We start from the raw sequence: 22,850 nt of genomic DNA, 5'->3' as shown, positions 1-22,850 counted from the left end.
ATAAGATGAGTTAAATAGAAGCTCAGTAATACAATATAATGGCATGCATCAAATTCTGCATTTTTGCTAATCATTTGTTCTTTTGTCTAAGACTAAAAAAGAAAGACCTCAGCCAGATCCAAGTTGGCACAAACCTTTGTACAGAACAATAAGGCCTCTTACAATTATTGCAGCCACAGGCAAAGTGAACCCCCCCCCCACACATTTTATCATAACCTACTATTTAGACCACACTGTTTGGCATACACTCCATGGCAGCAGGATATCATCGTATATAACAAGCTCTTTATAAACTGTAAGAAATATTTAAGAATACATTATGATCATTATACACTAGAGCTTGGGGAGACGTCTTGGCCTTTACCTTCCCTCTTTAATGTAGCGTCAAAGGAGGGAGAGGTAGCAGTTACAGTATGATAACTTTTATTGGACCAACAAGTAGTTGTTATGTTCCAAGCTTTCGAACGTCTCAGGGTCCTTGATTGGGTCCCACCCTGAGAGGTTGGAAAGCTTGTAACATATCAACTACGTGTTGCTCCAATAAAAGGTATCATACCCCATGCTCCCTCTCCCTCCTTTGTTACAACATGGAAGAAAGGACAAACACAGCTGCTACCGACCCGTCTTTGCCTCTTGAATGTAGCACTAACAAAATATATAGGCAAATTAGTTACCTTTGTGATGCTAAATAAACACCATTTTATTGAACAGATTTCAAGAAAAGGGGAATTTGGAGATTCTTCTGTTCACCATACAGTCCAGGATGAGGGCAAACAATCAGAAACTGTACGTACCCCATGACGGCAAGCTGGTGTCAGACATCAACAGGGTAAGCTAATAAACTATCCTCCTAACACTAAGTTGGTACAAATAATTGACACATTTTTGTTCTTGCTTGCTTTTTCCTTTGCAATCTATGAGCTTCCCAGAAGCTTCTTTTAAAGAGCAATGTTCAGTTTTATCTCTCAGGTTACTTTGTTGGTCCGATATTGTCCTGGATGAAAGAATGACTGTGGCAGGACGGCCTGTATGCGAGGTCAGACAATAGTCCACATGTGCAGTTCCAGGGTAAACCAAATGCTGAGTGGTTTTATTTCTCCACAACACAAAAACATTTGGGCACACTGTCCTTTTAAGGCAAAACAAAACTCATAAAAAAAAACACCTACTCCCATAGGGAGATCTTGCTAAACACTCCAAGCCCCATCTATCGGGCTGGCTGGCTTTGTCCAGTTCCCAACCCCTAAACATATAGCCCAATGGTTATGAAACAATATGAAAGTCCTTACAGTATCTTTGGTTGGGAATCTCTGTCCCTAGAGAGCGGTTAGGAAATCCTTCTGGATAAGCCCTTGCACAGAACAGCTCTGTAGTCTGAGAAAGCCACCTACTACAAGCATTAGCCTCCTTATCAAGCTGGTTGTCAGCTGTCTCCACTTAATTCCTGATTGTCCAACTATTCTTACTGGGTTAACCTTCTGAGTGCTGGATGAAGGACTCAGATGTATGTTTCCCAGGCATAATTATCAGTACCTGACTTCAACCTGTCACAATGACTATTAGCAATATTTTAGCATAATCCACAGATGTGTGTCGGCAACACATTTCAGGACCTACATTTTACCAGACTGGTTTCAGTGAATGGGTAGTGACATGCTTCATTGTAGGGTACTGAAATGCTTGATAAATGCAGCAGTCCAGCAATCCGAGGACAATGGGGTCTCCGGCATGTATGTCCTTAGCTTATCTCCAGCAGCTAACATATCTCCAGGGAGATACTGGACATATCATCAAGACACACCTGCTCTCGGAGAACCAATGATCAGGTTGCAATGTGGGATATTACGACTTTCACAAAGCATTGCAATAACCTGGAAACAAGGATATCATCACTCGCTTACTAATCAAAGTTATATATCCTGTCCTGTTTCTCCTAATGATTTTCTTCTATGTCCTTCATGTTATCCTTGATCCTAGTACATCCTGATATTATCTCAAATGTATAGTTTAATTATAGTTGAGAGTCGGTGACAAAATAATGCATAAAAACATATTTACTTGGTTTAAATCCAATACATTTTTAATGATTCCAGCATTTCAAAAAATTACATTTAGTAATTTTTTTAACGACATAATCCCTGTTCCTTCCACATTTTTTTAGTAGCAAAATGTCTGTTAATAGGAATTTCTTTCTTGTGACAGTCTATGTAATTTTACTGCCCCAGGGGGGTGTACTTGAAAATAGGGTTTAAGGCACCATAAAAACATTGCTGTAAGATTTCCATATTAAAATAATCCATTCAGTAAAAGTCAAAGACCCTGTTAAATTCTCCATTAGAGGTGCATAGAGCTTCCCGAAATAGACCAGTTACATTGATCTAAGAAGGCTGCAACCTTGTCTACACTGAACGTGTTTTGCTCAACCGTGCAAACAGCTGTAAGAATGTTCCATTTCTTCATATTTCACAAAGGAGTTCAACTTTCATTTAAATGTAAAACACACTTTGGGGCTGATGTACTCTGATAATACTTTTTTTTGCATCAACATTTGAGTGCTTAAAGTGTTAGAAACCTTTACAAACTGCATTGTATGTATGAAGGTCATTATGTGACTTCATACATATGATGCGTAGTTGTTTAATAGCCATACTGTGAACACAATACATTTAGTTAACCTGCAGTTAGTTACATAGTAGATGAGGTTGAAAAAAAGTTTTATATCCATCGAGTTCAACCCATGTTAAATTTAGATGACAGATACTTATCCTTTATTTGCTTTTACAGTATATAATAAAACATCTGTGCTGCATCAGATACATCTTTGGTTGATTCATACAAACTTCATTCGGCGCTAACATTATAAACAGACTTTTTAGGGTTCAACTTGACAGGCAATATTGACGCAGTCTCAACTATTTTTATTGGCCCCACAGATACTATTTTTTTTTTAGTACATATAATTTACAACTTTTCATTGTGAGAACTCAATGCCCCAAGATGCTCTATTCATTAAACTGTGAGTTTGAGATGTAAAAAACGGAATGCAATTTGATGCGGAAGTATTTGCCATACTCGTAAGAATTATTTACGCAGCATGTTAGCTACACAATACATCTTCTTTTCATGCACATTTGGCATCAAATATGTTCTAATTGACACAATATGTATTTTCAAAGAATCATCATGTATGCAAAAATATGCATGATACATGTACATGTATGCATTATATGTGCAAAATGTGCAACTATTTCCACGATCTCTGTCTTGACTAATGCAGTAGCATACAAATACCGAATTTTGCGAGGTTTCTTGAATACAAAATTTGCATATCCTAGAGATCTGCAGAGCTGAAACCTAAAATACCATTTTGGACATGCAAGGACTGTTTAATGAATACACTAAGTTGTGCTTCCGTGCGTAAATGCACATTTACATACGGAAATGCCATTTTCACAGTTTGATGGATAGGTCCTACTGATATAGTGAAAGAGAATTATAGGATGGAACTCAACGCCTCCGAATTTCTAATGTATTAAACTCACAAACAGGCATGGGGACGGCTTGAGAAGGCAGAACATGATCGTGAGACAGCATTAAGAAATGAACTCATTCGACAAGAAAAGCTAGAGCAATTGGCAAAACGTTTTGATCGCAAGGCTGCAATGCGAGAAGCGTGGCTGGCGGAGAACCAGCATCTCATTGCGCAGGTAACTAACATCACTTTGGTTGTCAGATGAAGAAGAGATCGATGAGCCCTGTACAGTATAATTTATAATGTATCACAACCTATGATAAATCTGCTTTTCTCCTAACACGAATCCGGCTACTCTAACTTTGAACAGTCCCTTTTAACAAACATTTTAATGTTTGGATTTTTTTTTATTTTTTACATTTTTGCGGCCTCTCTGGGGTTGGCCATCCAATTTATATTCATGTGATCTAATATTTTACATCTATAATCATTTGATTGAATGCATCCTTTCTATAATCATTTGGTCTGATACATTCATCTGTGACCATTTAACGCATAAATATAATAATTGTATTTCTTACATCTGAACTATGAGAGAAGCAGTAGGTCCTGTCTGGACCTGAAATGTTGTCTCTGCTTCTGCTGTTTGTCCTAAATAACCTGCTGTGGAAAGTACTGCAAGAAGTTTGTGAGTAGTGTACAATTTCGCTTGGGGGTATCTATCTACTGCTTCTCTCATGGGAATTGTGTTGGCTACACAGACGTTTTTTGTCCCCCCTTTTTTTCAATGTCCCCCCTTTTTCCCCTTGCAAGTACGTCCGATATATATCATTTGGTTTAATGCATCTAGGTCTATATCTACTTAGTGGGCTATGCCACCTTCCAGCCACGGAAGACACCTTGTGGTGTCTTTCAGCACAGATCTCGTTTGATGTAGAACCACTTGGTAAATATGGTCCTTAATCTTCAATAATATATTAATAATATCCAGCACTTTGCAAAGAGAATTGTCATATTTACTCTCATTTTTATGTGGGGTTTCCAAGTGTTACATTTACCATAAGAAAACTGTACAGATTTGGCGGTAATTAGTGGTAATGTCACTGCTCTTATGCAAGTGAATCCAGTTACAATCCTAGTGTCCATTCTCCTTGTGTGACCTTGGGCAAGTCACTTTATATTCCTGTGCCTCAGGCACCAAAAATAAGATCGTTAGCTCGTTGGGGAAAGGACTAATTATTCTGCCTGCATGCACTGTCAAGGCTAAAAGAGACAAACAGTGTCACGTATTATAAAAGTTGTGTCGTGCAACAATAACGGAAATATTCATTTTCTGCAGGATAATTTTGGCTGTGATTTGCCGTCAGTGGAAGCAGCGAACAAAAAGCATGAAGCTATTCAAACAGATATCTTTGCCTATGAAGAGCGGGTCCAATCAATAGTAAATGTAGCAAAAGAACTGGAAAATGAGAACTTCCATGACATAAAGCGGATTAACGCCAGAAAGGACAATATCTTACGCCTTTGGGAATACTTACTAGAGCTGCTGCATTCACGGCGCAGTAGGCTCAATATGAACCTTGAGCTGCAAACCTTGTTCCAAGAAATGCTGCATACTGTTAGCTGGATGGATGAAATTAAAGTAAGCACTGTACTGTATATTACATGTATCGTCCCATTCACTTCAAGAGTTAGTCACTTCATGGCTCATGGTTACTAATGATAGGCTGATTATCATGTTTTTTAGATTACCCTGATATGACAGTACCACTCTCATCTTCAACACACTGGGGACATTCACGAAGCTCCGATAAGGGGTATTGGAACTCAGTCCTTCGTTGACTGTCTTTCAAGTTAATGGCAGTCAATGGGGTCAACCTCAGATACTGCTTTTTGGAGCTTATTGACTACTGAACCTTATTGAATACTGAACCTACTATAAACATTATTTTTCCCAACAGAGTTCAAAAGCATCATTGTTTTAGGATCACATTAGTTACCTCCATAAAACTCAATACGATCATTCTCTTAAAATACAGATCACCCTTTTATACACATTGGCTGCACCCACAAAGGCTGATAGCTATGGAGCACTTGAGGCCAGAACATCTATTGTAATGAGAGTCTGGGAGATATAAATGAATATTACAGACTGTCGGCAGCAATTCAGGGCCAGGTACTCATAACAGATCATTAGAAAGATTTGTTTTTGTTTTTCTAGATATGTTTATGATCCATATAAAATATTATCCTACCTTCTAAATAATATTTATAGGATATTAAGGGACATATTTACTAACCATTTTCAACCTATGAGTCATCCTATATCCCATTAAAATGAATGGATTGGCAATTGCCCTACAGCCAAGCACAATTTAGTAAATTTGTCTCTAAGGGTGTCGTTTATCAAAGTCTCCCGGGTCGGGAAAACTGGGGTAAAAACACTGCACTAGATTTATCAACCAAAAATGGGAATGTTTTTCGTTAATAAATCCGGTGCGGTTTTTGCCCCAGTTTTGCAGCTGGAAGACTTTGATAAATAGCCCCCATGTGTCCCGAAACAAGTTTATTATCTTTATTGTGATTTCAGCTAATTTCTTCTTCTTTCTAGGCCAGCCTTTCATCGCCAGACTTTGGGAAACACCTACTGGAAGCGGAATATTTGCTTCAAAAACATACCTTAGCAGAAACGGACATAGCAGTTCAAGCAGACAAAGTGAAGTCTTTTAACACAGCCGTGCTAAAGTTTGCAGGGGGAGATGGTAGGTGAAATGTTCTCCGGGAATTTTTTGTTTTTTTGCAAGCTATATTTTTCATTTTAACGCAAGTTTAACGGGGAAGGGAGAAGACGGATAGAGACAAGAAAGGAGACGTGCAGGGGAATGGGAGATGGCGCAGTGGGTACCGGGTGAGGAACGAGGAACAGCAACCAACAAGGGCACTGATCATCACTTAAATGTTGCATCAATACATTTCGATATCAAGTATGGTGCAGGAGTTAGTAATAAAATATTGCCATTCTCCTGGAACATTTATTATTAACGCATGCTGTGACTTTTATAGATCAGATCTCCCATACATAAAAAAGGCAAATATGTTATTATCTTTATATATTGTTTATCTGCATGAAGAATTATTGTACTGTTAATGTACAGAAGAAAACTGATTTGCTGCCAAATACATCCCCTTATAATATTGTGTTGCATAAATGCTCTTTTAAATGTCCCCAAATATCTCACTGTCAGATGTGAAGCAAAGTTGAACTAATGCCCCTGGAAACATTCATAGAAAGACACAACATAAAATTGAAACTCTTAGCATCATGGCCAATAATGCACAATTAACAATTTAGATAAATATTTCTCAGTCTACTGTGCAGTGAAAGGTGGGGGCCAGGTTGGTCCTTTCTTCTATGTAGTAACAAAGGAGGGAGATATGTTACAAGCTTTCCAACTTCTCATTGATACCCAATGAAGGACCCTGAGAGGTTGGAAAGCTTGTAACATATCAACTGCTTGTTGGTCCAATAAAAGTTAAATTACCTACTCCATCTCCCTCTTGTTACTACATCAGTCTGTGTTGACTTCTTAGTCTGAGTCATGCACACAAAATGCTGCTTAAATATTTGGGTAAATAAGATTTGTATATCTCTCTCCAATTGTCTCTTGTAGGGTATCAACCTTGTGATCCACAAGTAATTAAAGATCGTGTCCATCATCTTGAGTTGTGCTATCAGGATCTTGTGGCACTGGCAGCACAGCGAAAAGCTCGACTGGTGCAATCTAGGAGCCTGTGGAAGTTTTTTGGGGACATGGATGAAGTGGAGAGGTGGATTAAGGAGAAAGAACAAATTTATACTTTAATGGACTTTGGGAAAGATCTTACCAGCATCTCTATTCTTCAAAGAAAACACAAGACTTTTGAAGACGAACTAAAAGGTCTTGAATGTAATTTGCAGCAAACTATTAAAGATGGGGAGTCACTGCTTGCCAATAAACACTATGGGGCGGCCAAAATCAAAGAACGAATTGATCAAATCAAAGTACTCTGGTCTCAGCTAAAAGACCTGGCTGCCTTCCGCTTAAAAATACTCTGTGATGCTGAAAACTTCTTCCAATTCCAAGTTGACGCTGATGATCTAGCGTCAAGGCTACAGGACACACATCGCATCATGCAAAGCGAGGACATTGGTCATGATGAGTATTCAACCAAAGTATTGGTTAAAAAACAAAAAGACCTTCTAGATGACATTATGGTGAATAGAAAAGTGTTGGGGGGTCTCAACCAGCAAGCGCAAAGTTTTCCAGAGGACTTCAGAGTGTCACCCGAAATAGATAGCAGACTTCAAAAATTAAGGAGTCTCTTTTCTGATTTGGCATCATTGGCAGATGTGCGCTCCCAAAAGCTGCAAGACGCCCTTGCATTTTACACCATTCTTGGGGAGATAGACGCATGTGAGCTGTGGATGACTGAGAAGGAGAAGTGGCTGGAGGATTTGCAGAGTCCAGATACATTGGAAGATATGGGTGTTTTTCAGCAGAGGTAAAGTGCTATTGTTATATCTAGACTCCTTTATTCCTACACCACAGATTAAACAATTAGACATCAGATAAACACAAACCGTATACAAGGAACATATAATGTTTGTGATAATACCTTGTATTTACAGTACTTAGGTGCTTCCAAAACAGTTTGCACGTGTTTCATGGGCTGGTAGAAAGAGTGAAAGCATGATATTACTCTTACCCATTGATAACCTAGCACAGGGAGATCAAGTTACTTACCCAAGATTACATGTCAAATAAGTAAGTAAGTAACTAAGGCAGTAATTAAATCCACAAGGCCAATGCAATACTGTACACTTCCTCTTCAAAGAAACAATATACGCTATAAAGAGAAAGTAAAAATGTCAACACAGATTTAGAATGGGGAGTTGAAAATCAAAGTATTGTAAAAAAAAATTTTTTGGGGGCATGAGCTTGTTTTGACTTTTTAGACAACATGGCTGTATTAATTGATGTTATTCTTCTAGATTTAATATTCTGGATCAAGAAATGAATGCTTTGGGTTCCCAAATTCAAAATGTAAACAGTGCATCCAATGCTCTAATTGAAAGTGGGCACCCGAATAGAAAGCAAGTGAAAAAGGGTCAGGACCACATGAATATCAGGTAATCCAGGACAATCAATATTACATTGTTTTTAGAGGAATTTGTAATTGTTGTGATGCCTGTGATGCAGGAGGCATATTCAACTGGAACAGATTTATTCCTGTACCCTCACAGCACACGGCAGATCTCTGCCCAACACAGTCTCTGTTCTGGTCTCACAAACTTAGGATGGTCCCTGGACCTTCACTACGGATCAAGGGCACCCGCAGCAGTCCCTGCTTTTCCCCAGACCTCTAGCAGGACCAGGCGAAAAGGTGAAAAGGTGATCACTCACTCTCTCCCTTAGGGAAGAGGATCAGGGCCTGCCAGTGCTCAGCAGTCCTGCGTGATACCTTCTCTCTCTCAATGGTAGAGACACTACTGAATTTGGGGTTACACCTCCCTTAAGTACAGTAGGGGGAAGGTACTAGGTCTGAACCCAGGATTGGGCAGAACACAGACCTAGTCACACCTCCTCCTCTGTCACTCAAGGGACTGCCTGTGTGGGGAAAACCCATAATTGGTTTTACCAGGACTTGCATGCCAGTGAGGGCAGTATGGTAGCCAGAAACCAGCCATGGCTACATGTATTTATACGATTTCACGTTTTTCTGCTTTAAAATCCAATTAGCAGAAGGACAAAGTCAAGCGCTTACAGATTCCAAAGATGTTGTAACTGAGAATATAGCACTCTAAACATGAACCTCACTGTTGATTTAATCAAATAAATTCTACACGCATCAACAATTTTAATGTTGCAGCTGCGGCCACAGGCCAACTAGTGATGTAATATTCTTGTGGTGATGCTGCAATGTTCAATGTGAAATACAACAACAATCACAGCTACAGAGATACATGATATTTTAATATCTGAGTGACTTGCCCACTTACATGAAGACCCTAGGGAGTCCAGGCAATTTTGGAGAAAAGCTGAAGCAAAGAGGCATTTTCATCCAGTGGCTCTTTGTGTTAATGTATCAAAATAATTTATTCCAATGTGCGCTAGTTTGAATAGGAGCAATTACGGAGATGTAACCTGACTCATATTGTAATGGGATCTAGCAAATTGTGTGCCTCTGTTTGCCATTTTTCTATTTTCCTTGGGGTCAACATATCTGCCTGGTCCGAGGTTGTGTACAGCTCTCTGGCTAACAATCTCAGGAAGATGTAATTAACCCTGACACCACACACAGGGACATATTACTAAGCATTGCTAAGCTGTAAAGCATTGCATGGGCCATAAGGTGTCTTTTCCGCACCACAGGAAAACGTAGCCCCAAATGTTTAAGCAATTATTAGTAATACTAGTGATACTGTACTTGAAATATATAACTATATGCCACTGCATCTTAATAGGGCAAGCCATAGAGAGTATTAATGTATCACGATTGTCATTTGATTGGAAACGCTACTGCTCCCTTTTGAAGCAACTAAATGGTGGCCCCAGCTCAACAATGTTTATTTAAGTGGAAGCACAGACGTGGACGGCGAAAAAGTATTATGTAAAACATCCATTGGTTCTTTCTTGTTTTCTCAGGTGGGCAGTGTTTCAGGAGATGGTGTCAAAAAGGAGAAACGCTGTTGATTCTGCACTGAGTCTTCACAATTACTGCCTGGATTGTGAAGAAACCAAGAACTGGATATTTGAGAAAAACAAGGTGATAGAGTCCACACAGGACCTTGGAAATGACCTTGCTGCTGTGATGACAATTCAAAGGAAACTCTATGGCATTGAAAGAGATCTAGCAGCCATTGAAGCCAAACTCATCAATCTGCAGGAAGAGGCACAGACACTCGCGAATAAGCACCCTGATCATGCCCAAGATATCTTAAACAGATTGATTGATATTAACAACATCTGGCAAGAGCTGCAGAAGACACTGCAAAATCAAGAGGATTCACTAGGGGAAACCAGCAAGCTGCAGAAATTTCTGCAGGACTTGCTTGATTTTGAGACATGGCTCTTTAAAGCACAGCAGGCAACAGCTTCGGAAGACATACCCACTTCCCTGCCAGAAGCTGAACAGCTACATCATAACCACCTGGCACTTAAAGATGACATTGACCGCCATGAGGGCGATTTCCATGATGTCACTGACACAGGTAACAAGGTAACATGCGGACAAATCGACCCCCAGTACCAACAGCTGGATCAAAGAGTAAAAGGGTTAGAATTAGGATGGAACGACCTCCACAAGATGTGGGACAACAGAGAGGAATTTCTCTCTCAGTGCCTGGGATTCCAGAAGTTCTTAAAGGACTCCAAGCAGTGTGAAGCTATTCTAAACAATCAGGTATGAACTACATTTCTGTATGGTAAACTTCAAAAATGTTCATGTACAAATCAATTAACTCTTACGTTGCCTTGGGCACTAAAATTATATTGTAAGCAGGGACTTATTGTTAAATTGTATTTGCAATCCTGCCTATGCTTGGAGCGCTATAAAAATATTTTTTTAAATACATCTCACTTGCTGAATTTTTTGAAAACATAGTTTTCTAACGTACAATTAATCCATCAATTTGTTATACATTTGTACCTAATTACTAAACAAATTATATTCTAGTTAGTATTAGAATTTGCTGCTGTTGCCTTCCTTGATTTAGCTGTCCTAGCTATTTATTTATTTATAAAATGTTTACCAGGAAGTAATACATTGAGGGTTACCGCTCGTTTTCAAGTATGTCCTGGGCATAGAGTTAAGATGACAAATAGTAAAAATACAGTTACATAAGTGAACAGGGTATACATTATATACAAGACATAGCATGCTCAGTTAGAGATAATATATACTATAGGCGTATGTAACAGTTACAGACCAGATTAAAATGTGAGACAGCTTTAGTTCTGAAAGAACTTAGACTAATGGTGGCTGGGAGAGATAGGTAGCTTGCCCAGAAAGTATTTGAAGGCAAGACAGAAAAGGTGAGCTTTGTGCCTAGACTCAAGTGATGACCAGTCTAGTTCTTTGAGCATTTCACAGTGATGTGTGTAGTTGCATTGGAGAACAAAACGGCATATTGAATTATAGAGGCTGTTAAGTTTGCTAAGGTGGGTTTGGAGTGCCGAGCCGTATACTATGTCCCAATAGGCGATGTTTGACATTAGCATCTGCTGTGCCATTACACTATGCATTATGAAATGTATTTATCATGTCATTAACTCAGAAAATGAGTAGAGCCTCTGAAGCAACTTTTTTTTTTGTACTTAAATTTTTATTCAGTTTAGACAGGGAAGGATAATGCAACATTAGCTTGAGTACAGATTACAGAATGTATAAATCAAGTACAGTGGTTCACTGAAACATATACAAATAAACTGATTATAGCATGTATCTGAGGTACTTCCTTTCTTATTGGTTAGTAAGGTCAAAAATTGGAGTTTTATCCACCCATCTGTATACATGACCAACTTTCTCCTAAACAAAGGAAATCAACCTGGTGTAGTGGTGGGTCTAGATCCTAAGATATTAAGAGGGAAAAAGAAATGGGTAGACAGAAAAAGAAAAGAAGAAGACGGGGGGGGGGAAGAAGACGGGGGGGGGGGGGAAGAAGAGGGGAGGGGGGAGCCCACGGGTTCCCCCCAGTGTCACGTCTCAAGCCTGCCCGGGCCTCATAGTTATCCATGGGTCCCAGGTCCTGTTGAAACTGTCAGTGGACTGATTTAAAAATGCCGTCATTTTTTCCATTTCCATAACCTCGCTAATTCTCCTTTCAACTGCACGTTTGGGGGGAGGGGCCAATTTCTTCCAGGAGGCCGCAAAAACGCATCTGGCTGCCATGAGAATAAAAGATATTAGTCTTCTCATCGGATGGTTTATATCTGCCACCGGTATAGCTAATAAAAAGACCAGGGTGTCTATAGGGATCTGGAGTTCTGTGATCTCCTCAATGATAGATTGAATCATTTCCCAATAATTCTAGATAACCGGACGTGTCCACCATATGTGGGCCATCCAACAGAGGTCAGACACCAGAGGGAATATCCGTTTAAGGCGCGCTGGGGTGAGGTACCAATAATACATGATTTTATAAATGTTTTCTTTGATTGTAGTGCATATGGACGTTTTCGAAGCAAACTCCCATATGTCCTCCCAATCGTCTTTGTCAATTTCAATATTGAGGTCATTGGCCCATCTCAACATATAATCATGATCAGCGAAGTCTGCTTTTGGCTCTAGAATCCCATAGATCTTTGTTATTAGGCCTTTTTGGTAGACACCTTTGCTACATAACACCTCGAACTCTGACATAGAGGGGAACTCCAACCTTGGGGATAGTTTTTGAATAAAAGGCCTAATTTGGAGGTACTTAAATAAATTTAGATCTGGTATCTCATACTTAGCTCGAAGCTCCTGAAAGCTCAACAGTTTACCGTTGTTTAACAGGTCAGCAATTACCCTGATACCCCTTGTTTTCAATTGGTTGAATTGATTAGAATCGCAACCTGGGGGAAACTCCGGATTGTCAAACAGCGGAGTAAGCTGTGAGACGGGGGATAGCAAGCCGAATTTATTTTTGGTTTTTGTCAAAATCTCCCACGTATGTCTCATCGCCTCTGAAGCAACTTTTGATCTAATGACACTGTAAACTTTATCATCTGTGGTATGGCTCATTATGTGATGAGTTCAAACTTTTATATGATGTGTAATCTATTATGTATGGAAAAAGTGCCTTATGAGGCAGGCTCTACTAGGACCATAGTATACTAATAGCAGTGACATTTTGAAGGGATTACATCTGAATGACTAATGCAAAATCTGACACCTGTAAGTAGTTTTAAATCATTTTTTGCAGTTAGTTTGAGGAAATAATGAGCTGAGACTTACAAGGGCTTTTATTTTCTGTAAAAATGTGATAGATTCCACTGTGCTTTGCTAGAAACCCAGTGTCCTATTATTAAATATTAGTATTGATTTTAGATAAGTCCATAGATCCACGTGTGGGGACTGTTCCACATGTGTTGAGACTGTTCCTCATGGGTGGGGCCACTCTTCTCAATGTTAGTTTCCACTGTTCCTTCGAAGATTTTGTCGAGACACTGAAAGAGATTGGAGGAGCACACAGATACACCAATATGTTGCAGTACCGTTTATTTATACAAAATACAAAGTAAATAAAACAGATGCTTCAGCCACCCCATTCCTCTGAAACAATTGGTCCAGCGCCCCACAGGTCCTTCGCTTAACAACCCATGGCTAAAGTTCTTCGTCTGCTTAAGCCCCCAAAAAACTAGAGCCACCCCTGTCATTGTGTGTTCAACAGAACTTTGCACAGGGTGGGACAAGTGTAGAGGAAACCCTCGATTAAACAGACACATCAGTAGGCTGTAAGGTGTCATAGCAGAATACTGCTTAGTAAATATGGGCCAAAATGCTTAGTTATTGTATCTGTGTTCTTTCCAGCCTTGAAACCGGATGCAATAGAATCTCTCTTTCTAACTAGAGATACTATTTTGGACATGACTACTTCTTGTTCTTTCTTTAAGGAATATACACTTGCTCATATTGAACACCCCAGTACCTTACAAGCTGCACAAAACAGATTGAAAAAACATGAAGATTTCCTGGCGACCATGGAAAACAACGAAGAGAAGATTATTGGAACCATAGACAGTGGAAAGAAATTGAATGAAGAAAAAAATATTTTCTCTGAAAAAGTTATGGGGAAAGTTTCCTCGCTTGAAGACAGGTAAAAATGGTGGCTGTGAGGTGCAACATAAATTAAGGAAGACATACAAATAGCATGTTGAAATGATGTTGTACTGCTTTGGTTTAACCCTGTCCCGGTCAAGGGGGACTAATGCATTGCGGCCTCTGACTTTGGCAGCAAAATGGTCAAGTGGTCTATTTATCAACACTAATGAAAGGTTCCGTTCCTGAAGGCATTTTTAATGCTAAAATACACAAAATATTTTACTCAGGCAATAAGATACAGTATGCAGCACACACATACATTATATAGTGTAGATACTGTATTATATATATATAATATAACATAATATATCATGTAATTTAATAATCTTATACTATATTAGTGAAAGCACTGTATGTTTGTTTGCCTGCCTGCCTGCCTGCATGCCTGCCTGCTGGATGTCCGGTGTCCCTAGCGGCAATCTCATTGGTCCCTTGGCCCGCCCGCCCCCGCACACCTCTCATTGGCCTCACACACTCACACCACCCCCTTGGCCCGCCCCCCACACCTCTCATTGGCCTGAGGCGGAGTGACGGGCCAAAGGTCCAAAAAAATAAAACACACACACACACACACACACACACACACACACACACACACACACACACACACACACACACACACACACACACACACACACACACACACACACACCTCTCTCCCCTCTCCAAATCACCTTTTCCCCCTCCCCAGCGGCATCACCTCTTCCCCCTCCCCAGCGGCATCACCTCTTCCCCCTCCCCAGCGGCATCACCTCTTCCCCCTCCCCAGCGGCATCACCTCTTCCCCCTCCCCAGCGGCATCACCTCTTCCCCCTCCCCAGCGGCATCACCTCTTCCCCCTCCCCAGCGGCATCACCTCTTCCCCCTCCCCAGCGGCATCACCTCTTCCCCCTCCCCAGCGGCATCACCTCTTCCCCCTCCCCAGCGGCATCACCTCTTCCCCCTCCCCAGCGGCATCACCTCTTCCCCCTCCCCAGCGGCATCACCTCTTCCCCCTCCCCAGCGGCATCACCTCTCCCCCTCCCCAGCGGCATCACCTCTTCCCCCTCCCCAGCGGCATCACCTCTCCCCGCTCCAAATCACCTCTTCCCCCTCCCCAGCGGCATCACCTCTTCCCCCTCCCCAGCGGCATCACCTCTCCCCGCTCCAAATCACCCCTTCCCCCTCCCCAGCGGCATCACCTCTTCCCCCTCCCCAGCGGCATCACCTCTTCCCCCTCCCCAGCGGCATCACCTCTTCCCCCTCCCCAGCGGCATCACCTCTTCCCCCTCCCCAGCGGCATCACCTCTTCCCCCTCCCCAGCGGCATCACCTCTTCCCCCTCCCCAGCGGCATCACCTCTTCCCCCTCCCCAGCGGCATCACCTCTCCCCCTCCCCAGCGGCATCACCTCTTCCCCCTCCCCAGCGGCATCACCTCTCCCCGCTCCAAATCACCCCTCCCCGCTCCAAATCACCTCGCTTCCCGCCTCCCCGCTCCAAATCACCTCGCTTCCCGCAGCTGCCACGCAGCGCGTAAGATGGCGGACCCCCTTCCTCCCTCGCGGCGCCGAGTCAGACGGTGGCGGCGCCCGGAAGTACAGGTAGGTGTCGCTCCCCACCTCCGGCGCCAAACGGAACTGAGAAAGGGCGCATCAACTGAGGTGTGTGTGTGTGTGTGTGTGTGTGTGTGTGTGTGTGTGTGTGTGTGTGTGTGTGTGTGTGTGTGTGTCACTGTCCACTGCCCCCCCTCCTATCCACTGCCTCCCCCTCCTGTCCACTGCGTCCCCCCTCCTGTCCACTGCGTCCCCCCTCCTGTCCCCCCTCCTGTCCACTGCCCCCCCCTCCTGTCCACTGCCCCCCCTCCTGTCCACTGCCCCCCCCTCCTGTCCACTGCCCCCCCCCTCCTGTCCACTGCCCCCCCTCCTGTCCACTGCCCCCCCTCCTGTCCACTGCCCCCCCCCTCCTGTCCACTGCCTCCCCCCCTCCTGTCCACTGCCCCCTCCCTCCTGTCCACTGCCCCCTCCCTCCTGTCCACTGCCCCCCCCCCCTCCTGTCCACTGCCCCCCCCCTCCTGTCCACTGCCCCCCCCCCTCCTGTCCACTGCCCCCCCCCTCCTGTCCACTGCCCCCCCCTCCTGTCCACTGCCCCCCCCTCCTGTCCACTGCCCCCCCCCTCCTGTCCACTGCCCCCCCCCCTCCTGTCCACTGCCCCCCCCCCTCCTGTCCACTGCCCCCCCCCCTCCTGTCCACTGCCCCCCCCCTCCTGTCCACTGCCCCCCCCCTCCTGTCCACTGCCCCCCCCCTCCTGTCCACTGCCCCCCCCCCCTCCTGTCCACTGCCCCCTCCCTCCTGTCCACTGCCCCCCCCCCTCCTGTCCACTGCCCCCCCCCTCCTGTCCACTGCAGGAAATGCAGGGGGAGGAATCCATGCCTTTGAGGCGCCCCCCCCCCTCCCTTTGACGCCCCCCCCCCTCCCTTTGACGCCCCCCCCTCCCTTTGACGCACGCACGCACACACTGACTGACGCGCACACAAAGCCTGACTGACGCACGCACACACTGACTGAGGCACACACTGACTGTGTGTGCGTCAGTCAGTCTGTGTGTGTTTGTGTTTCTGCCTCAGACTCACTGACGCGCGAGCAAACACACAGTGACTGACGCACACACGCTACATGAAGCTGTAAAGGAGGGAGGGAGGGGGGGGACTGGATTGATGTGAATGGGGGACAAACAGAGAGAGGGGGGAGGAGAGAGAGGAACGGGAACATTACATCCCGGGCAACGCCGGGTCTCTCAGCTAGTATAATATATTATATAGTATAATATAATATTATATTATATGATATATATATTATAAACACATAAACAACTTTGCAAAGCGTCGTAAGAGCGTTGGATAAGCCGTTTTGGTGTTGTAAAAATGAACATAGGTATGCATTGCATAGCGTTGGATAAGCCATTCGTTGTAAAGCGAAGCGTTGTAAAACGAGGACTGCCTGTATATAACAGGCTTGCTGCTACGCTTACTAAATCTGCTGTAGATTTCTAAAGAAGAAGATTTATGTCACATCGGTCGGATTTTTTGACGCAGGTTGGAAGGAGTATAGTTGACGTTCAGGTGCACAATTACGTACAGCTCATTATAATCAGTGCATCATGTAACTCCTCCCTAATTCCCCCTTTTGACACTCCCCAAACCGCAAGCTGACGCACATAGGGTAAAAAACCAGAGCCAAGATTTCCATACGTTGGCGCTAAGAAGAAGAACATTACAATGACGATCTTTGCGCCAAGATTTCCTTAGTATACAGATCCCCCTTTAAAAAAACAGTGCCATGTTCATGACAATATTTGGAATATTTTATAGTCATATTGTACCTAAAGTATATTTGTGATTAAACATGTTCTGTGGCTGTATTGGTTCTAGACCAGAGTAATTGTTTTGTATGTTTTGATAGATCAATGACCCTATTCAATAGGCTGTATAGCCATATTCCCCATGCTAGACAAGGGAAACAGATTCACTACATATTGAATAAAGGCTAAAAAATAAAATAAATGTTCTTCATAGATGTTATAATATTCTGTGATGCTGCTTCCCTGTAGTGGAGAAGTCCCGCTCATTTGAATGGGGCTCAACTCTTCTCCAGATTTGGGAAGTGGCCCTAGTGTGTACAAACCTTTCCAAACCTCGGAGGTCTCTGTTTATGTGTAGTGTGGCAGAACAGTTGGAAATTAGCATATATGCCTAAGGTGGTGTATAGGGGTGTAGATAAACTGCAGGAAATGTGCTAATCCTTTCACAACCTCACTCGGAGGGGTATTTCCACAGAGAACCAAGGGGAGCTAATGGCAGTTACACCAACATAATTGCCAAAGTTTCTGAAATACTGTGTAAACGGTTAACATTTCTTTGGTGATCAAACGCTTTGGAAAGTTATTACGATTTGTAACTAATTCATTTCGTAATAAAGACTGTTTGTAGGTCTTAGAATGGACAGGTACATTTAATGTCACTTTTGATCTTTGTTTGCAAATTAAATATAATACCATCATTATTTAGCAGGTAAAGGTGTAGAGCAATAAGTATCTATTAAACTATAATTGCACGTGACCCAGTGAAAAAACAGAGAAATTCATTTAAAATTTTATTTTTACAGTTACAGCATCTTGCTAAGGAAGCCAACTACGTTTAAAAATTATTATTATTTTTTTCCACAGTGTAGTACTGCAAAAATGATTGTCAAAAAGGTCAATTATTTTTGTTTTCAGCATCCAGCCTCATTTCTAAAAAATAAAATGTTCGTGTGTGTGTATGTGTGTGCATGTGTGCGTGTGTGCGTGTGTGCGTGTGGGCGTTTATGCGTGTGTGCGTATGTGTGTGTGTGTGTAATTTTGCTTTATGCATAAGTTGGCAGATTTGTATGAAAAAAGTATTGATTATGTTATTTCAGTATTTCATGGTAAAGTCACTTCATCTCTTTTCAGATACACAAAGAATGTAAGAAAGGCAGAGGGCGTTTCGGTGCTATTGACGGATAACTATGAGCTCCAGAATTTCTTAGAAAACAATGATGAGGTAATATACTACATGTCATGCTGTATTTATTATGGGGAGTTATCACTCTTCCCATTTATTTATATAACGTTCCTGTTATTGCTTTGGATTACTGAAACTCCGCCTCCCTCCCCCTCTACGTCCTCAGCACTTGGTGCTAGGTTTTGAGTATCACACCTTGTTTATAACCATGGTACAAATGAAGCATGTTTTTCAGGCTAGTACAATGACAGTTTTAATTGTTGTTACCTCATGAAATACATCTAGTTTGAATTGTTTTTCTTTGTTCTTATGTATTTATTGAAGCCATGAATACCCAACGCTCTGAAAAGCAGGTTTATAGGTTTGTCAGATTTCCTTAATTTAGTGTAACTTTCAAGTGTACAAAACATTTGATTATGAAGATAACTAAACACTACTTACCTATGAAATGACAATTCACTACCAGTTGTATTATGTAAGTAATGTGCATTTATACCAATTGGTTATCCCAAAATTATGATCTGGTTGAGTATTACCAGAGGACATGTGACATTTCAATGTGTGCACTGTGTTTTGTTCTAGGGGATGTTGCAAAACTTCTAATGTTCCTTTACATTTGCAGTTAACTTTGTGGATCAATGAAAAAATGTTGACAGCTCAAGATACATCTTATGACGAAGCCCGAAATGTACACAGTAAATGGTTAAAACACCAAGCATTTAAGGCAGAACTAGATTCTAACAAAGATTGGCTCCAAAAGATTGACAAGGTGACTATTATATTTAAGGGTATGTGTGTCAGTGGTGCAGGTGCTCAAGTATTAGGTTCAAAATATGATGATGATCATTATATGATAGTCAGGAGACACAGACATATGGAGCATCTAGATCAACAGTAGAATAATATGAAAGATAAAAGTCAGTGGTAGGTCTGATAAGATTCTCTTGAGTGAGGAACAAATATTTCCCTAAAGGTGGTGAGTGGTACATAAACTATACCCTTCCCCTCCTCTTTGGGATAGTCCTCAGAATAGAAATCATTAAAGTACTCACTGTATCCTCCCCAATTGTCTCCTCAAGCATGCAGCCGGTATGAAGCCCAGAGATATCCAAAAAAAATTGTAGTGCAGCGCACAGCAAAACAGAGAGCAGGTCAAGAGAATGAAAAATCAATTTATTGAATTTATTGAAGAAACCATTAAAAAAACGCTCTCCTACGCGTCTTGTGCACGGTCTGCTTTGCTGTTTACTGCACTACAATTTTTTGACTATTATATTTTAACCTGGTTTTGAGGCCTTAAATAGAACACATACTGTATTACTGTTCAGTTAGAGAAGGAATGACTCACTAATGCTCTGGGTTTGTTTGTAAGGGCATCAGATTATAGAAGTAATCAGAAAAGCATTCACAAATAGATAATTTGGGGTAGAATTGTTTTGTCTTGTTAAATGTTCATGTTAAGTCAATACATATTTCATGGAAGATATCAGGAGGAAAAATTGATTTTGACAGTTAGTGAACCATAGCTAAAGTCATCACCCATAACACTTTTATACTTGTTGAAGGAGATATAGTTCCATATTAAGTGGCACATGGCTTTAAGAATAAGAACAGCTGATAACTCCCATGTCAACAAGGAAGATACAGAAGATGGGATTACGCTGCCTTGTTTTCATGAACTGGTTGATGTTAGAATATAAATCAAATGAAGAAGAGACCAACACAGAGCTACGGTGTCTGTTTAGTCATAAACAGAAACTTCTCTTACACCCATATAAGTGAACATAACAATGATCAATGTCATTCCTTTCAAAATTCCCAAAAGCAATAGAATGACTCTTTGTATGTTATTACAATTGAAAGTACAATCACACTATTAAAAACAACATGTGTAAATATTACAGTTAGTGGCAGTTCATTTAGGCCACAAAATGCAGCGGAGAAGAGTAAAAAAAATGTTGATATTGGGAATCACTAAATTGCAAGCTCTTGGTGAATATTTTGTATATCTGTTTTTTCCTGTTTTAAGGAGGGCAAACAATTGGCACAGGAAAAAGATCAGTTTGCTCCTACAATTTCTCAAAGACTTCATGAGTTACATAGATTGTGGGATGAGCTCGAGTCAACAACACTGAAGAAAGAGCAGTCCCTTTTTGATGCCAACCGTTTTGAGTTACACGAGCAGAGATATTCAGACGTAGCTAAGTGGATAACAGAAATGGAGCAGCAGTTAACGTCTCACGACTATGGAAAGGACCTGACGAGTGTTAATATCCTACTAAATAAACAAAGGGTAAGCAGAATGATTAGATTTCTTTGCCGTTATACGTCATTTTACATTCCATGCAGGTTCTGAAAACATGTGAACCCATATTAACGTTTATATCTAAAGGTTCCTTCTTTAGACGGGAAAAGGTTTATGATGCAAAATGCGTAGGTATCTATATATTAAGATGACTATATAAATACTATGTATAACATCACTGATTTACAGTCCTCTTGGTCAATATCTGCATCAGAGATACAAGTCTATATATTTTGATGCAGTTCTGTTAGTCATGTAGATTTATCCATTTCACATCTTTAAGTTGATTTTTCAGGCAAAATACAAGAAAGGGGCACACATTTTGAGGCATATTATAATATGTGTGCTTTGTTAGCCTCATATTTCTCCATATAGGCACTCCACATACTCCAGCTTACGGAAAAAAAGAGCAACATTGAAACCAATACCTTTGATATATTGGAGCAGATTCCCTAAGATTGCTGTGTTCACTGCTATTCAAGTCAATGACAGTTGACAGTGGATCGGGGTGCGATACCACACAGGGGCACTTGGTGAATTCCGGCCATTGGTACACCCCCCTTAATGAATTATTTTGCTATGGCATCAATTTGACTGCAAACCTTGCCATTTGGAGCTTGATACATAGGATCTATCCAAGTGAATCAATAATAGCTATCACTTCTAGTGAATGGGCCCTATAGTCCTTCTGGACCAATATGACTACTATACCTCTTATTTTGACTACTTCACAATGGCTTCTGCAATTCACTGTGGAGCAGGCAGACTTGAAAATCAAACCGTTCAATGTCAAGGTATAACATTACCAAACTGTAAGGAGGTGACTGGACCAATGCTTGAACTGCGACAGGCAAAGTACTATAGCTGTGATATTTATATTCAATTTTTTGCATTTTTTAAAATGATTTCTGATCCTATGGTATCAACATAAGAAATATTAAAAAAACGGGGTACAAATAGCTTTCCTCTATTATTGAAAATGTTTAGACTTCAAAATCACCACCGTTTCAATGCACTGGAAAAGCACCTAGATTACATCGTCTTTTATTAAACATAATTAGAATATGGCACTCTTACAGCTGGGAATCTACATTAGTGAGATCAAAAATGTATTTTAATATAGAAATAATAATGAGGGATAGACACTTCATTAAAGTCGCTGTTGCCTTTGATGCTGGGAGAAGTTACTCTGCCTTAAAATAGACATGAGGTTCCCAACTGTTGTCCTCAAGAGCCCCCAACAGGTGAGGTTTTTCATGATATCCCTGCTTCTGCACAGGTGGCTCAATCAGTGTCTTAGTCTTTGACTGAAGCAGGGATATCCTAAAAACCTGACCTGTTGGGGGTACTGGAGTGCTGGAGTATGGAACACCTGCTCTAGAGGATTGACACATCTACAACCTTTCAGCCTTTTGACATGTAGAACCAATAAAAAAGTTTATAGACCTGAAATTAAACTACCTGAAGCCATGTGAAGGGGACCCGAGAACGCCACACTCAGTATAGCTGAAACAGTAAAGTTTTCCAATGATCCCAGTCACAGCACCCCACCAAGATGTTAAAACTCTTCAAAGCTCTGCGCACTTTTATTTGGTGCTAAAATTGCCAAGAAAGATGGGATTATATAATAATATCTAATAAAATGTGAGAAAGTATAGATATACAATGTGTCATAGTTTAAGTGCATCAGTCAAATAAAGGCCAAATGT

General features: G+C 41.5%; 1 protein-coding gene across 5 annotated transcripts in view; it reads left to right on the top strand.

Moving 5' to 3' along the window:
* SPTB (spectrin beta, erythrocytic) overlaps positions 1–22,850 on the top strand; it is a 98,011-nt gene that overhangs the window by 46,803 nt on the left and 28,358 nt on the right. For all 5 annotated transcript variants that reach the window (XM_075614177.1, XM_075614180.1, XM_075614178.1 and 2 more), the window contains exons 10-20: positions 712–829; positions 3,549–3,707; positions 4,812–5,114; positions 6,084–6,234; positions 7,144–8,014; positions 8,505–8,642; positions 10,159–10,915; positions 14,110–14,312; positions 18,785–18,875; positions 19,459–19,605; positions 20,866–21,129. In XM_075614177.1, the coding sequence (XP_075470292.1) occupies positions 712–829; positions 3,549–3,707; positions 4,812–5,114; positions 6,084–6,234; positions 7,144–8,014; positions 8,505–8,642; positions 10,159–10,915; positions 14,110–14,312; positions 18,785–18,875; positions 19,459–19,605; positions 20,866–21,129 (3,202 nt within the window). The remainder of the gene's footprint in view (positions 1–711; positions 830–3,548; positions 3,708–4,811; positions 5,115–6,083; positions 6,235–7,143; positions 8,015–8,504; positions 8,643–10,158; positions 10,916–14,109; positions 14,313–18,784; positions 18,876–19,458; positions 19,606–20,865; positions 21,130–22,850) is intronic.

Source organism: Ascaphus truei, chromosome 9 (genome assembly GCF_040206685.1).
Source record: "Ascaphus truei isolate aAscTru1 chromosome 9, aAscTru1.hap1, whole genome shotgun sequence".
Lineage (NCBI taxonomy): Eukaryota > Metazoa > Chordata > Amphibia > Anura > Ascaphidae > Ascaphus > Ascaphus truei.
This window is presented reverse-complemented; position numbering and strand designations above follow the sequence as displayed.